This window comes from Macaca thibetana, chromosome 6, assembly GCF_024542745.1.
Source record: "Macaca thibetana thibetana isolate TM-01 chromosome 6, ASM2454274v1, whole genome shotgun sequence".
NCBI classification, from domain to species: domain Eukaryota; kingdom Metazoa; phylum Chordata; class Mammalia; order Primates; family Cercopithecidae; genus Macaca; species Macaca thibetana.
The window spans coordinates 132,822,919-132,840,392 of NC_065583.1; the positions used below are offsets into that span (position 1 = coordinate 132,822,919).

The 17,474-nt window shown below is 42.2% G+C and overlaps 1 protein-coding gene across 2 annotated transcripts in view; it reads left to right on the plus strand.

Moving 5' to 3' along the window:
• The window catches only part of C6H5orf22 (chromosome 6 C5orf22 homolog), a 117,099-nt gene extending 112,594 nt beyond the window's left edge, over positions 1-4,505 (plus strand). For both annotated transcript variants that reach the window (XM_050793846.1, XM_050793847.1), the window contains one exon: positions 2,493-4,505. In XM_050793846.1, coding sequence (XP_050649803.1) covers positions 2,493-2,622 — 130 coding nt within the window. In that variant the 3' untranslated portion in view covers positions 2,623-4,505. The remainder of the gene's footprint in view (positions 1-2,492) is intronic.
• The last annotated feature ends 12,969 nt before the right edge of the window (positions 4,506-17,474 follow it).

Here is a 17,474-nt window from a genome sequence, read left to right on the forward strand (position 1 = left end):
TATTTAATGCATTTTTTAAAAATACTTTTCTATATAATAAAGTGTTCAGTTCTAGGCTGTATTAGTCTGTTTTCATGCTGCTGATAGAGACATACCTGAGACTGGGCAATATACAAAAGCAAGAGGTTTAATTTAACTTATAGTTCCACGTGGCTGGGGAAGCCTCACAATCGCGGCAGAAAGCAAGGAGGAGCAAGTCATGTCTTACATGGATGGCAGCAGGCAAAGAGAGAATGAGAACCAAGCAAAAGAGGTTTCTCCTTATAAAACCCTCAGATGTCATGATATTTATTCACTACCACAAGAACAGTATGGGTGAAACCACTGCCATGAGTCAATTATCTCCCACCAGGTCCATCCTACTGCAATGGGAATTACGGAAGATACAATTCAAGATGAGATTTGCATGGGGACACAGCCAAACTATGTCATAGGCTCAAAAAATTAAAAATCACTTTTTCACTTACATGAGTACTCAGTAGACTTTGAAAACATTCAAGACACGGGACAGCTATTCATATTGCAGGATGATCCTGCCTGTTGCAAGCCCTCTAGCAGCCCAGCCCTGTTGTCCCAGTCCCCTAAATGTCAGTAGCGTCCCCTATTCATTGTGTCAATCAAAAATGTACTAAGAGATTTTCAAAACACCTTCATGGGAGTAGCTCCCATCAAGAACCATTCTAATAGTGTTTAAAGAAGTCAAAAATTGGCCAGGTGCAGTGGCCTCACACCTGTAATCCTGGCATTTTGGGAGTTGGAGGTGGGTGGATCGCTGGAGCTCAGGAGTTTGAGACCAGCCTGGGCAACATGGCAAAACCCTGACTCTACAAAAAAACACACACACACACACACAAAATTAGCTGGGCGTGATGGCATGTGCCTGTAGGCCCAGCTACTTGTGGAGCTGAGGCTGCAGTGAGCCAAGATCACACCACTGCACTCCAGCCTGAGTGACAAAATGAGACCCTGTCTCAAAAAAAAAAGTCAAAAATCTTTCCAAAAGTATTGCAGTACGCTTTATTTGTTAAGACTTATAAATTGAGTTTTTACATATAACACTTTAAAGTAGGTCTTGCTGAGCATAGTGTCTTACACCTGTAACGTCAGCACTTTGGGAGGCCAAGGTGGGTGGATTGCTTGAGCCCTGGAGGTTGAGGCTGCAATCAGCCATGATCATGCCACTAAACAGCAAAGAAAGCTCTTGTCTCAAAAATAAAGTAGGCCTTTGTCCATATGTATATGTTAGTATTTAATAAAGTTTCTCAAGCCAGACCTGGTGGCTCACCCCTATAATCGCAGCACTTTGGGAGGCCAAGGTGGGCAGATCACCTGAGTTCAGGAGTTCAAGACCAGCCTAGCCAACATGGTGAAACCCTGTCTCTACTAAAAATATATAAATTAGCCAGGCATGGTGGCAGGCACCTGTAATCCCAGCTACTCAGGAGGCTGAGGCAGAAGAATCGCTTGGACCCAGAAGGAGGAGATTGCAGTGAGCCAAGATTATGCCACTGCACTCCAGCCTGGGCAACAGAGCAAGACTATCTCAAGAAAAATAAAAAATAAAAATAAAGTTTCTCTATATTATTTATTGTGTCTTAAATTTTCACATCAAGCCACAAAAATAGCCTGGTTACCAGAGTATGGAGTTTATCAGTGGTCTTACAGATTATCTCTTTAGGTTTGAAATACTTGTACTAAGGAGTAGGCCAGATAACTAATTCCAGTTCCTTCTATAAAGATTTCTGTGCTGCTCTTCTCACTCTATCCTCTAGAAGGCTTTATTCACCCTTATCCAGAACTAGGAGACACTGGTTAATCCAGTTGTAATTGGCAGCAGCATTGTAACTGCCCAGTGCAACTCAGGTTGTAGTTGGTAAGTTCTGGAAAGACTCCCAAAATACAGATATCTGCCCCAACCTACTTTGCTCTTTTCTGCTTCCTACTGCCTAGGAAAGTAAATCCAACACCAGCACATCGCCACATTTCATTTTGGACCAAGCCGTGGATCCTTTATAATTTTGTGGTTAACAAATCATTTTTAGAAATAGAATCCTTTTATCAGTTGGAAAACCTCGACTCTCATCATTTCTAGCCCTAGCGCACACATAATAAAAGATGTCTCATCACTAAGATACTAAGCCCCTGTATTCCCAAGCAACATCTCACTTTCAGGCAAACAGTGGTCTAGCAATCAAGCACTAAGGCTCACGCCACATTTCACCTTGCGCAGGTTAATCTCTTTGTTTCAGATATCTTTAAAGGGATACTGATTGTGCCTCTTTCATAGAGTTGCTGTGAAAATTAAAGAACATAATTTATGTGAGGTGCCTAACATAAGGTAAACTTTTACTAGCTTTCAACTGATATTGATCCAAAATTCAGCACACCTTACTTTCTGTTTTACATTGAAATCAACACATGCAGCTTTTCCTCACAGTGTGATTTTATCCTATGTGTATTTTTCTTCTTTCTCTTTCTCTTCTTGGTTCTAGGTCAAGCCTGGATGATTACTGTCCTTCTGACCAAGTTGACAGCATTCAAGAAAAGGTCCTCAATATGCTACGTGCCCTCTATGGAAATCTAGACCTCCAAGTGTATGCAGCAGAGTCTTCTCCATCTTGAAACAAACAAAACATTGGGCTCCTGTTGTATCTTGGTTTAGTAACAGGCCTTTAATTAATTTATTTGTAAATGAGTCTTCCAGAGAACACTTTTTATATTAACTTTCAATTGAAATCTTTCAGATATTTTGAATCTCTAAACAACTATTTTCAGTTGTGGAATGATGGTAAATTTTTTGGCATCAAATCTAATAACCCCAACTGATAGAACTGTTGCTTATCTCTCTTCCTTAAGTATTTTTTTAGGGTTTTTGTTTTTTCCACTTTCCCCCCAGGTCTATTGGACTGTATGAGATTCATTCATACTTCATTTATTCATTGAACTAATATTTATTGAGCACTTACATGTACCAGACATTATTAAGTGCTGGGGTATATGGTAATGAACAGAACAGACAAGGCCCCTGCCCTTTCAGAGAAGACAGATGAGAAATAAATTATGGGTTATGAGAAATGTTATGAAGGAATGGACAACAACAGGCATGTCTTAGTACTTAAGACACCCTGGCCTTATAGGAAAGTAACATTCTCTTTTTTTTTTTTAATTTTATAAAATTAGAGATGGGGTCTCACCATGTTACCCAGGCTGCTCTCGAACTCCTGGGCGCAAGCAATCCACCTGCCTTTGCCTCCCAAAGTGCTGGGATTACAGGTGTGAGCCACTGCCCCAGCCAGAAACTAACATTCTCAAAAGCTGCTATGGGAAAAAACCCACAAATTTGCCAATCCGTGAAATTATCACAGGAAGTCTACCTTTCCAAGGAATTTGGCATTGTGGTCCTGCTCTTGCCAAATGCTCTCCAGCATTGTTGGTATCAAGGTGGTCTGGTTGAGTAAACTTGACCAAACAAAAATTAACTGTTTTTTGCTTTTCTGATTTTGTTTTTGTTTTTGTTTTGCTAATCAAAAAAGTCCTTCAGGGTCTTTTGTGCCTCCAGGCGGTCGTTGTAGATCAATAATACAGTCCCTGAGTGCCACTTTATTGGCAAGTCTGGATTGATACTTTTTTCAGATAAACCAGCTTTTTATGTAAATAGTAAGGGAAAAAGTTAAATCTTTAATTCTGACCTGCCATAAATACCCAAAGATATAAACTGTCTTCCACCACCCTCTTCATGACTGAGACATCCTTCCTGAGTCACTCTTGTCATGAAACTGGATTTTCTCAATTTGCCAGTCTTCTGATCTTTAGTATCTCTTTAGTTCAGTGATTTTTACCTACCTACTTGATTTATTTTCCTTTAAAAGGTGAAATGACATTTAAAGAAAAACAAACACCCATCATTCCTCAGTCCCAACACAGCAGTTCTTTTCACCCTTGCATGTAACTTTCAGGCCACATGTGTTCCTACAGAGTTGCATGTAGCTAAAATTATAGTGTGCTGCCTGACTTTGTGCTAATAACCAAGGACACACATTATCATTGCCTCTCAGTGGATGGCACCTGACCCCATTTTTCCAAGGATTCTATTTTCCAGTGAATTTTTTGTCACCGAGTTAATTTCCCAAGTGTGATAGCATGAATGCTTATTTATGTTGTGAAAAGCAGAGCAGCCTGACTTAGCTTTCCATTTTGATAGAACAACATGTGCCAAAAAAAAGGTTTATTTTCTTGGTAAAATCAGAATCGTAGAATTGTGCTATTTTTAATTTTTAAAAATTTTGGTTAGAGCGTATAGACATTACTTTTATGGTTACTTTGTGTGCTAAATAAGTTAAAGGGTATGTTTTGAACTATAGCACTAATTAATGCGTGTTATCTCAGTATGTCGATGGCTTTGATTTTGTGAGTGGTTAACTATTCATTTATTATGCTTCCCATGAACTCTGATATGATTCATTGTGGTTTTAACTCAAGTTGAATAAAAGCATCCGTTTCTTTTATAGGAATGTTTAATTCTCATGTTCTGTGATCATCTCTTTGAGAATAAAATTCAGTCCCTAATAGTTGAATCAACTTAGTAAATTATGTCTTGCACATTCCAAATAGGAAGATACTTTATCAAGATGTGTTTCATTTGTGTTCTAAGTACCAGTGAGGGGATACCATGGTACAGTGTTTTGAATTGTGTACTAATATCATTAAAGCATGGGATTTTAGTGGCTTTTTAAAATATGTGACTTAAGTGTAAGCAAATACTTCAACTTAATAAGTTGTGTATTTTCTAGTATCTAGGGGGAAAAGATTTAAGTCCAGCCTTTCACAATAACCTTTTGACTGTCAATTTTAGATCTCTTTAGAAATATTTCCTATAGGCATGGGTCTCTGTGTGTTCTAGCTTCTCAAGGAGCTCTTAGTCAATGTCCTTCACAATTTTTTTTTTTTTTTTTTTTTTGAGGTAGAGTCTCGCTCTGTTGCCCAAGCTGGAATGCAGTAGTATGATCTTGGCTCAATGCAGCCTCAACCTCCTGGGTTCAAGCAATCCTCCCACCTCAGCCTCCTGAGTAGCTGGGACTTCAGGTGTGTGCCACCATGCTAGGCTTTTTTTAATTACTATTTTGTAGACATGAAGTCTCATTATGTTGCCCAGGCTGGTCTCAAACTCCTGGGCTCAAGCGATCCTCTTGCCTCAGCCTCCCAAGTTGCTGGGATAACAGGTGTGAGCCACCATGCCCAGCCTTCTTCACTCTTTTTATGATAATCTCTCCTAGTCTTGACTTTGTTTTTGCAGCAGCGGCCCTGGATTGCTGGCAGTAAATTCATCATACTACCAGTAGTTTATAGTCAGTGGTGTGTTTCTCAGTACAAGATTCTCTCATTCACCACACATCTCAAGAGAGAGCACTTTAGTGAAACTTCAGGAGTTTTGTTTGATATCTTTCAGAAATGCTTGACATACAGTCTTGCCTTCTCAAAGCATACTGATACTTTGATGAGGATCAGCATTTTTTATTGTAATTTTTTTTTGTTTTTTGAGGCGGAGTCTTGCTCTGTCACCAGGCTGGAGTGAAGTGGTACCATCTTGGCTCACTGCAAGCCCCGCCCCCCGGGTTCATGCAATTCTCCTGCCTCAGCCCCCCAAGTAGCTAGGACTATAGGCACCCACCACCACGCCCAACTAATTTTTGTATTTTTAGTAGAGACGGGGTTTCACCATGTTGGCCAGGATGGTCTCGATCTCTTGACTTCGTGATCCACCTGCCTCAGCCTCCCAAAGTGCTGGGATTACAGGCACGAGCCACCGCGCCCGGCCTGTTGTAAACATTTAAGGTGTACAACATGATGTTTTGATATACATATATCAATATATACATATGTATACTATGTATACAGTATATACATAGTAAAATGGTTACTATAGTCAAGTAAATCAACATATCCACTTCTCACATAGTTGCCCTTTGTGTGTGTGTGTGTGTGTGTGTATGTGACAAGAGCACCTAAAATCTCTTAGTAAAATCCTGAATTAAATGCAGTATTATTAACTGTAGTCCTCGTGTGCACATTAGATCTCTAGGCTCACTCATCCTGTGTGCCAGCCACATTGCATCCTTTGACCTACATTCCCCATTTCCTCCTCCCCACTGCCTGTTGGAACCACTGTTTTATTCTCTATCTCTGTGTGTTTGACTCTCTTTTTTAAGCTTCACATGAAAGTGAGGGTCAGTTTTATAAATACTCATTGTCCTACTCTGCTGTGTCAACTTCAGTGGTAGCACTTTTGTTGCAGTTGCGGTGCTTGTTTCTGCACTAATTGGTCTTGGACTGCCTCTTGCTTTTGCTGTTCTAGCTGCACTCTGGGATTCCAGACATCAGCACCATCCTTTCCCTTTATTCTCATTGGCATTCACAAATGAAGTTATAATAACTAAGGAGGTTCCCACAAACCTTGGTTCTTAGAAAAAGTTCTCTGAACAGTCAACATTCTGGTCACTCACTAGGAGGGTCTATCTTAACATTGCAAATTAGCAAATTGGCATTCTATATATTAATATCTTGTCAGTTTGATTCCTGTAGTTCAGAAACAGGAGTTCTGTTATGGAGGCTAAGACAAGGCTGAGATGGCACATTTTTACTTCCTTGGAGGGCCTTCACTGAATAGTCAGCCAACCTCCAACTACAGCATCTTTACTATTTTGCTAACTTCACAACGCTCCTTGACAGTAAGCAGATCTCTGAAGCCTGTCAGTCAGCCATCAGCACTATTAAGAAGCCCCTGCACCCCATTTCAGGTGACTCATGCCAAGATTGAGCTGAGTGAGAAGTTCCATGACTGCATGCAGGAGAACATAGTGGTAAGAATGTGGGCTCCAGGGGCCAACTGCCTCACTCCAGTGTCTCCTTCCCCACGTTCAAGCTCTGTGACCTCTCTAAGCCTCAGCTCCCCTTTTACAAGAAGAGAACTTAACTTAGCAGGGCGTAGTGGCTCATGCCGGTAATCCCAGCACTTTGGGAGGCCAAGGCAGGCGGATCACGACGTCAGGAGTTCAAGAACAGCCTAGCCAACATAGTGAAACCCCATCTCTACTAAAAATACAAAAAAATTAGCTGGGCATGATGGCGGGCACCTGTAATCCTAGCTGCTCGGGAGGCTGAGGCAGGAGAATCGCTTGAACCCAGGAGGCGGAGGTTCCAGTGAGCTGAGATCGCACCACTGTACTCCAGCCTGGATGACAGAGCGAGCTGCTGTCTCAAAAAAAAAAAAAAGAAGAGAACTTATCAGGACATTATGAAGAAAAGTACATACAAAGCCCTCAGCACTGTAATCATTCAGTAAACATTGGCTGTTGTTTCCAAACTCAGCCCAAATTAGAATATCCTGTGGTGGCTAGAAGTAAGAGATCACTTTAGGCAGAGTTACTGATAATTTAAAACTTTTTTCAGTTGGTGCAAGCATTCATTTATTCACAATTTTGAATCTTATACTCTCGTGCAATTACAGAGGGTCAGAGAAGTCAAAACTTGCCCCAGCTGCTGCTTTATACCTTTCCTTCTGCATGCTTGCAGATAAAACTCAGATTTGTGATGCCAAATTTTTGATGTAGACAGTGTTTGGAAGTTGCTACCCCTGGACTTACGAATTACCTTCATAGAATCTAGGGTTATCCTTACCATTTTTGGTACAGCTGATTTATAGGCAACTTGAAATAACAACAACAAATCCCTCATGAATCAGCCGAAGCATGACAGGGAGGTGGGGTAAAGTGGGATCCTCCAACCAGTTCACCAGTATTTCCCAACCACTCCCAAGCATTTCCTTCACCTGGGCCTCAGCCTGATCAAAGATCGACCTCAGGTTGTTGAGGGGTAAGGAAAATGGGATCATTAGAGAAAGGGGGAATGCCTTTGTCAGCTTGGCTTAATAAGGTCACAACCCCTCAGCTGACTCAAGGAGGGAGGCCAAAGTCAGGGTTAGCGCTAGGCTCAAAGGCCAGCTTTTTGGGCAAATTACTCTGAGAACTGCATAGCCACACCGTCTGCCCTCTGCAGCACTGCCCCATCTGGAACAGGTGCAATGAGGAGCAGCAGCATCACAAAGTGGCACCTAAGGTATCAATGGCTTTGGAATCAGTCTAAGTCCAAGTACTTCCTCTGCCAGTTACAAGTTATATAAAGTTAGACAACTTGAAGTGTCAGAGTCCCTTGATTTAGGCATGATTCAAGGCCCAGTTTGTGTTCCTACAGGACAGCTGTGCTCTGTCAGTGCACTTCAGTGAGCTATTTCTGCCCTCCCCATCTGTCCATGAGCTCCTAGAGTGCATCCTCACACATCTTTGTTGCTCCAGTCTCTGGCATAGTCCTTAAACATGTATAATGAATTAATAAATACTGAAAATTGTGATGGTCACTGGAGGCTCGGTGGCAATAAACCTTATTATCTGCCCTATATTATACATCCTATTATGAACGTGCCGTCTTTGAGAGCACATTAAACAAATGCATTAATGCAAGGATGAACTTTACCAAGGATTAAGTGTATTGAATACAAGAATCCAGAACAGCTAAAAGAAAGATACTTGTAATATAATGATCGTGTCCATAGAACAACTGTGTTATAAACAAAAGAAGGCCAAGGCATTTTCCCAACAGTTTTGTGATCTGTTTTGTGTTCTTACAGTAAGGCCTGATAAGAACCATGTTCCACAATGCATGTGTAAGCATGACCTAAAAATACATATAGTTTAAATTCCTGCCTAACATTCAAAATCTAACATTTGATATATCCAAAAACTGTATGAACTTATGATCCCTAAAAATACATTGTTTTTCCATTAAAGGAGTGACAATTGTTCTCACTTCTGATACTTACTTCTATTTTGAGGTACCTTCTGTTACAATCCTACTTTGTTCTGCCCTTTTACTCCTTCCTGAGTGAGGAAAAAGGAAAGAGAATTACAAGATGCCTTCTCATAGAAAAATGTGTTCTGTTTTGCCTGTCCATGCCTTAAGTTTGTAAGGATGGACTCCATGGGAGAGGCTTACCGTTGTCCCGTGCTGCCAGTGCATGACAAAGTCTGTCTCGGTGCAGTATTAGGAAGCTAGTTGTTGCCACAGACATAAACCATGTTCTCTAATATCAGTTTTATCAGTAATAGTGATATAACCATCTGCCTGAAGGCCTGCACCGATTTCTGAGTTATTAGAAACGGGAGAATGGTGAGGTTTCTTGTGCTTCCTTAAACCCCAGCACAACAGTGCTTGCTCGTTAAATAGTATGGACAGTTTATAAAATAGCAGCTCTTTGGAATACTGATGAAAAAGGAGGGCAACTCTGACCATTGTGAATTAACCCAGAACAACATGCCTTCTCTGAATGCAGTCTGTTTTTCTGCTATACAGTGTAAACGTTTTTAAACTTAAGATTTATTTTGTTTTTAGATGTTTTTCTTGGATGTGTGACTGGTCATTTCGTTTTTATTTGACATCATGCTAAAACAGGTAACACAGCATCCTTGTAGGCATCCTGTATAAGCAACAGCCAGTTATAAAATATTATAGAAAAAAAAGATCCTGTTTATAATACCATAACTTCAGAAAAAACTATGAGTAAACAAAATAAAAAATTATTACCACCTATGCAAATAAAACTTTATAATACTACTAAAGAATATAAATGAAGACATGACCATCTATGAAGAGAATAATAGTGCTTATGTAAGATGATTCAATATTATAAAGGTGTCACTGCTTCTTATATCAAATTCTAATGTTTATAATTTCCATAAACATACCAAAGGAGGTTTTATTTTAACTAGTGAAGCTGATTCTAATATTCATATGGAAAAATGATCATGCAAGGAGAACCCAAAAAAATTGTGAAAAATTAATGAAGTTATTAAATCCTACTAAGTACTAAAATACATTATGAAACTATATAAATTAAAACAGTATAGTATGGGCATATGAGCAGAGAAACTGAGGAATGGAACAGATTAAGGTCCAGAAATAGACCTATATTAAAGTAAGGACTAAAGTAAGGACTGATTTAATAAAAAGTAACTAATGCCTCATACAAAGTGCAAGTTTATTTCTCATTTTCATAAAGTCCAGAATGTGTTCCTGCTCAGCAGACTTTCCTCTTCACAAGGATTCTGGACTCAGGCTCTTTGCATCTTTGGCTTTGCCATCCTTAACATGTGGCTTTCAAGGTTTTCTTAGAGAATATCTCTAATCCACCTAGCAAGAAGGCAAAGAGGATGGGGCATCTTCTGGGAGGCTTTTATGTACCAGGCCTATCAGTTTCTAACTACAGGAAACCTGGGAAACTTAGTCTGTTGTATGCCCGGATAGAAGAAAGAGCAGGTTTGGAGAACACCTAACTTTCTCTCCCACAAGACCCAAGTACATATGGAATTTGGTATACAATCCAGGTGGCATTTTATATCAGTGGGGAAAGATGAGTTAGGAAGTTGCATTCCCAATTTACTCTTTACAGCAAATTAATTGCAATTGAATCGAATTTTAATAAAAAAAAAAAAAAAAAGAAGGAAGGAAACTATTTCTAGATCACAGGAGAAAAGGAAGGATTCTTAATAAATAAGCATGCTTGGTTTTTTGTTTGTTTGAGACAAGATTTCACTCTGTCACCCAGACTGGAGTGGTGTCATGATCACAGCTTACTGCAGCCTCCACCTCCCAGGCTCAAGCAGTCCTTGCACCTTGGCCTCCCAATAGCTGGGGATCACAGGTGCGTGCCACCACACCCAGCTAATTATTATTATTATTTTTTTTTTTTGTAGAGATGGGGTCTCACTATGTTCCCCAAGCTGGTCTCTAACTCCTGGGCTCAACTGAACCTCCCACCTTAACCTCCTAAAATGCTGGAATTACAGGCATGAACCACCAGAGCCAGCATGATTTTTTTTTTCTTTTCTTTTCTTTTTTTTCTTTTTAAGATTCAAAGGAATGTGGGATTCGAGATCGTGTAGCATGACCATTCCAGGTTTCACAGTCCTACTGCTTCCCTTTCTGGGCCCTGATGTTAACATAGGACATCTGCCCTAGCTGTGAATTTGGTATCCATTGCAGTGCTGACATTTTTATGATTATATTCTGAGTCTAATATGCAGCATACTCTGCACTCCTGCAGCAAGAGATGAGGATCTAATTAAAGTTGGCCATGAAAGCTTTTTGGCTTTCATAGCATGCCCTGAGTTGATAGTTGGCTTACCTGCTGTTCTCTGTGCTAGTCTCTTCAAGAACTCCAGAAAAGTTCACAAAAGTCAGCCACCTCCACAATCCTTCCCTAGCCAAGGCTTCCCCTTCTGCCTGTACCTCATCCTAAACAATCATTGGTGAAATTCTCAGTAAACATGCTAAGCCATGGGCCATCACTTCCCCCACTTAGACCAGCAGTGAGGTTCTTGCTGCTTCTAACTGGGGCATAAGCAAATTCTCATATCCCATTCTGAGGGTCTCCTTTCTAGGACCAGCTCTAGTACCATCCATCTTAGTTTAGGTCTCCCCAAAAGCAGACATTGAGGCAAGGATCTGGGTGTAGTTTATTTGAGAAGTGATAGCAAGAAGTGAGGGAGTGGGGAAATAAGGAAGGTAGCAAAGTGATTAAAGGATGTGCTAACAAGATTACTGCTCTAACCAACAAGAGCTCAGTTTCACTAGGGTCCCCGGAAGAACTGGCAGGAACATGCTTCAGAATTGCCTGCTGAGAGATGGGGAAGTTTGTACATTTATCCGTTGGTTCTCTTTCCTCTTTGGTTGAGGGTTGCCTCTGAGAAGCAGATAGGCTGTTAATTCCCAACCACCCTGGGAAGCCCACCCTTGGATGGGCTGAGCAAGTTCCTGTGACTCCTCAAAATAACTCAGGAAAAGAAGCAGAAAGATACAGACACTATGTCAGATGCTGTCAGGATGGGCGGGAACCATCCTCTGAAGGTAAACTTGGAGGGAAGATGGAAATACTGGATGGGACGTCCACAGCATCTGATACAGCAAGAATTGAGAGGCCATTTCTGTATTCCTTTCGGGCAGTTTTAAACCAAGTGTGTTCCTGAAGGTGTGGGAAAACAAGCATGCTGATATATTATGGTTAAAAATACATATTGGTACAGCCTCCGGAGGGCACTTCAGTGGTAGCTATTAACACTGAAGTATATTGCATACACTTTAAATTCGGGTTTTAGGAATTTCACTTCTAGGAATTTATCCTGCAGATACTTGTCAGAGACTGACACCACCTTTGCAGATACTTGTCAGAGACTGACACCACCTTTGCAAAGATTCTGACAATGAGAGAAACCTGACATGGCTGGCTCCATCTTGCTTCCAGCCTCACAGTCTAGCTGTTTCTGCTCATTCCTGGGTGTAGGCAAAGCTAACCATGAAAGGAATTTAGTTTACAGTTTAACTTGGAAGCAAGGACGATAACAGTCCTTCCCTAAAACTAAACTCCTGGCCGGGCGCAGTGGCTCAAGCCTGTAATCCCAGCACTTTGGGAGGCTGAGACGGGTGGATCACGAGGTCAGGAGATCTAGACCATCCTGGCTAACACGGTGAAACCCCGTCTCTACTAAAAAATACAAAAAACTAGCCGGGCGCGGTGGCGGGCGCCTGTAGTCCCAGCTACTCGGGAGGCTGAGGCAGGAGAATGACGTGAACCCGGGGGGCGGAGCTTGCAGTGAGCTGAGATCCGGCCACTGCACTCCAGCCCGGGCGACAGAGCGAGACTCCATCTCAAAAAAAAAAAAAAAAAAAAAACTAAACTCCTCCTTGCTCAAGGACCAAAAACTAATGAAAGACTATGAAATTAGCATTATGGGAGGGGCCAGAATTCTGCTAAAATGTGGGCATAGTGTCTATAATCCCCTACTGCTCAGTTGTGGCCAGAGGTCACAAGGTTTGTGACTTCCTCAATTGCTCCTATAGATAACATCACTATTGTGGAACCTGAGACTGGCCTTTTTTTTGTTTTTTTTTTTTAGATGGAGCAAACTCTGTCACCTAGGCTGAAGTGCTGTGGCACAATCTCGGCTCACTGTAACCTCCACCTCCCAGGTTCAAGCGATTCTCCTGCCTCAGCCTCCCAAGTAGCTGTGATTACAGGTGCCTGCCACCACACCTGACGAATTTTTATATTTTTAGTAGAAATTGAGTTTCATCATGTTGGCCAGGCTGGTCTCGAACTCCTGACCTCAGGTGATCAACCTGCCTCAGCCTCCCAAAGTGCTAGGATTACAGGCATGAGCCACCACACCTGGCCCCAAGACTGGTCTTTGGAGATGCTTTTCAGACTTTTGCATTCTGGCAACTGATTGACCCCACCCAGACTCATGACCCATAACTCAACCTGTCCTGTGGCCCCACACCCAGAGGAAGACTCAGCACAAAAGGATCATTTTCCACACACCTATGATTGCATCCCCAACCAGTCAGCAGCATCCATTCCCTAGTCCCCTGTCAATCAAACTATCCCTGAAAAATGCTTATCTTAAAGCCTTTGAAGAGACTGATTTGAGTGATAACTCCAGTTCTTCTGCTTGGCTGTATTAGTCTGGTCTCACACTGCTATGAAGAAATACCCAAGACTGAGTAGTTTATAAAGAAAAGAGGTTTAATTGACTCACAGTTCTGAATGACTGGGAAGGCCTCAGTAAACTTACAATCATAGTTGAAGACAAAGGGGAAGAAAGGCACCTTTTTCAAAGGGCAGCAGGAAGAAGTACCAAGAAAAGGGGCAGAAGCCCCTTATAAAACCATCGGGTCTTGTGAGAACTCACTATCACAAGAACAGCATGGGGGTAACAGCCCCCATGATTCAATTACCTCCTACTAGGTCCCTCCCACAACATGTGGGGATGATGGGAACTACAATTCAAGGTGAGATTTGTGTGGGGACACAGCCAAACCATGTCATTCTGCCCCTGGCCCCTCCTAAATATCATCTCCTCACATTTCAAAACACAGTTATGCAACTGGGCGCGGTGGCTCATATTTGTAATCCCAGCACTTTGGGAGGCCAAGGCGGGTGGATCACCTGAGGTCAGGAGTTCAAGACCAGCCTGACTAACATGGTGAAACCCCATTTCTACTAAAAATACAAAAATCAGCTGGGGGTAACACATGCCTGTAATCCCAGCTACTCAGGAGGCTGAGGCAGGAGAATTGCTTGAACCCAGGAGGTGGAGTTTGCAGTGAGCCAAGATCGCACCACTGCACTCCAGCCTGGATGACAGAGCGAAACTCTGTCTCAACACACACACACACGTCTTTCCAACAGTCCCCCAAAGTCTTAGCTCATTCTAGCATTAACCCAAAAGTCCATGTTCAAAGTCTCACCTGAGACAAGGCAAGTCCTTTCCGTCTTTGAGCCTGTAAAATTGAAAAAAAGTTAATTACTTCCTAGATACAATGGAGGTACAGGCATTGGGTAAATATACCCATTCCAAATGGGATAAATTGTCCAAAACAAGGGGGCTAGAGGCCCCATGCAAGTCTGAAATCCAACAAGGCAGTAATTAAAACTCTGAAATAATCTCCTTTGACTCCGTGTCTCCTATCAAGATCATGCCAATGCAAGAGGTGGGTTCCCATAGCCTTGGGCAGCTCTGCCCCTGTGGCTTTGCAGGGTACAGCCCCCCTCCTGGCTGCTTTCATCAGCTGGCATTGATTATGTGGGTTTTCCAGGCGCTCGGTGCAAGCTGTTGGTGCATCTACCATTTTGGGGTCTGGAGGACAGTGGCCCTCTTCTCTCAGCTCCACTAGGCAGTGTTCCAGTGGGGACTCTGTGTGGGGGATCCAACCCCACATTTCCCTTCTGCACTGCCCTAGCAGAGGTTCTCCATGAAGGCTTCGTCCCTGCAGCAAACTTCTGCCTGTACATCCAGGCATTTCCATACATCCTCTGAAATCTAGGCAGAGTTTCCCAAACCTCAATTTTTGACTTCTGTGCACCCGCAGGCCCAACACCACATGTAAGCCACCAAGGCTTGGGGCTTGCACCCTCTGGAGCAACAGCATGAGCTGTACGTTGGCCCCTTTTAGCCATAGCTGGAGCTGAAGCAGCTGTGACACAGGGCACCATGTCCTGAGGCTGCATAGAGCAGGGGGGCCCTGGCCCAGGCCTACAAAACCATTTTTCCCTCCTAGGTCTCTGGGCCTGTGATGTGAGGGGCTGCCACAAAGATCTCTGACATGCCCTGGAGACATTTCCCCCATTGTCTTTGCTGTTAACATTCAGCTCCTCGTTACTTATGCAAATTTCTGCAGCCTGCTTGAATTTCTCCCCAGAAAATGGGTTTTTCTTTTCTATCGTATCTTCAGGCTGCAAATTTTCCAAACTTTTATGCTCTGCCTCCTCTTGAATGTTTTGCTGCTTAGAAATTTCTCCTATCAGATACCCTAAATTATCTCTCTCAAGTTCAAAGTTCCACAGATCTCTAGGACAGGGGCAAAATGCCACCAGTCTCTTTACCAAAGCATAACAAGAGTCACATTTGCTCCAGTTCCCAATAAGTTCCTCATCTCCATCTGAGACCAGCTCAGCCTGGGCTTCATTGTCCATATCACTATCAACATTTTGGTCAAAACCATTCAACAAGTCTAGGAGGTTCCAAACTTACCCACATTTTCCTGTCTTCTTCTGAGCCCTCCAAACTGTTCCAACCTCTGCCTGTTACCCAGTTCCAAAGTCACTTCCCCATTTTTAAGTATCTTTATAGCAGCACCCCACTCTCTGCAGTACCAATTTACTGTATTAGTCCATTATCATACTGCTGTGAAGAAATACCTGAGACTGGGTAATTTATAAAGAAAAAAGTTTAATTGGCTCACAGTTCTGCATGGCAGGGAAGGCCTCAGGAAACTTACAATCATGGTGGAAGGCGATAGAGGAGAAGGCACCTTCTTCACAGGGCAGCAGGAAGGAGAAGTGCTGAGCAAAAGGGGAAAAGTCCCTTATAAAACCATCAGATTTCATGAGAACTCACTCACTATCACGAAAACAGCATGGGGGTAACCACTTCCATGTTTCAATTACCTCCCACTGGGTCCCTCCCATGGTGTGTGGGGATTATGGGAACTACAATTCAGGATGAGATTTGGGAGACACAGGCAAACCATATCATTGGCCTTGTGTTAAACTTTCTTTACTGCAGTACCACAGTCTCAGTGAATTGCATTTGTCTGTGCAGCAGGCAGGAAGAACCCATCAGGCAACTGCAAGACTTTTATACAAGGATTTTCATCGTGACAATCTTGACAAAAGACTGGGGGGAAGGTCTTTCAACAGGAACTGGTTAAGTTATCAGACATCCATACAGTGGTACCCTTACATAAAAGGGGGCTCCCATCTGTGTACTGATATTGAAAATTCCACTAGGAGGAAGCAGAAAATATAAAAAGATTAACAGTATATACACGATGCCACTATGTATTTTCTGTTTCTTTTTTTTTTTTTTCTTTTTCATGTGTTCTAGGAGACAGGGATGTATTTTATTTTTCTTATAATTTCTCTGTCATTCCTATGGATTTGAGATAAAAGGGGGACACTCCAGGGTATGATTAATCTACCACATAATAGATTACGAAAACTAATATGGTGAAAACTGACAAATAGTAACGAAGTTCAACAAGGTGGCTTAGATAGCAGATGGACGTTCATAAATTAGTAGTTTTCTGATACACCAGTGATGTGGTTTGGCTGTGTCCCCACCCAAATCTCATCTTGAATTGTAGTTCCCATAATCCCCATGTGTCATAGTTGGGACCCAGTGGGAGGTAATTGAATCATGGGGGTGGTTACCCTCATGCTGTTCTCATGATAGTGAGTGAGTTCTCATGAGGTCTGATGGTAAGGGGCTTTTCCCTCTTTGCTCAGCACTCACTCTGTCCTGTCATCCTGTAAAGAAGGTGCCTGCTTCTCCTTTGCTTTCTGCCTTGATTGTAAGTTCCCTGAGGCCTCCCCAACAATGTGAGACCATGAGTCAATTAAACCTCTTTCCTTTATAAAATACCCAGTCTCAGGTATTTCTCCATGGCAGTGTGAAAACGGACTAATACAACCAGCAATAGATGGAAAATGTAATGGAAAGGAATTCACAACAGAACCTAAATAATAAATATAGAAGATCTTTACAAGGAAAAAAAGGAAACTTTATGAGATATAGAAGAAATCCAAAATGGAGAACATTATTGGTTATAGACGGTAAATCTCAGTACTTTAACATGCCAAGCTGGGTGCAGGGGCTCATGCCTATAATCCCAGAACTTTGGAAGGCCAAGGCAGAAGGATCACTTGAGCCCAGGAGTTTGAGACCAGTTTGGTGAGACCCTTTCTCTACAAAAATACAAAATTTAGGCCAGGTATGGTGGCTCACACCTGTGATCCCAGCACTTTGGGAGGCTGAGGCAGGTGGATCACTTTGAGGTCAGGAGTTCAAGACCAGCCTGGCCAACAT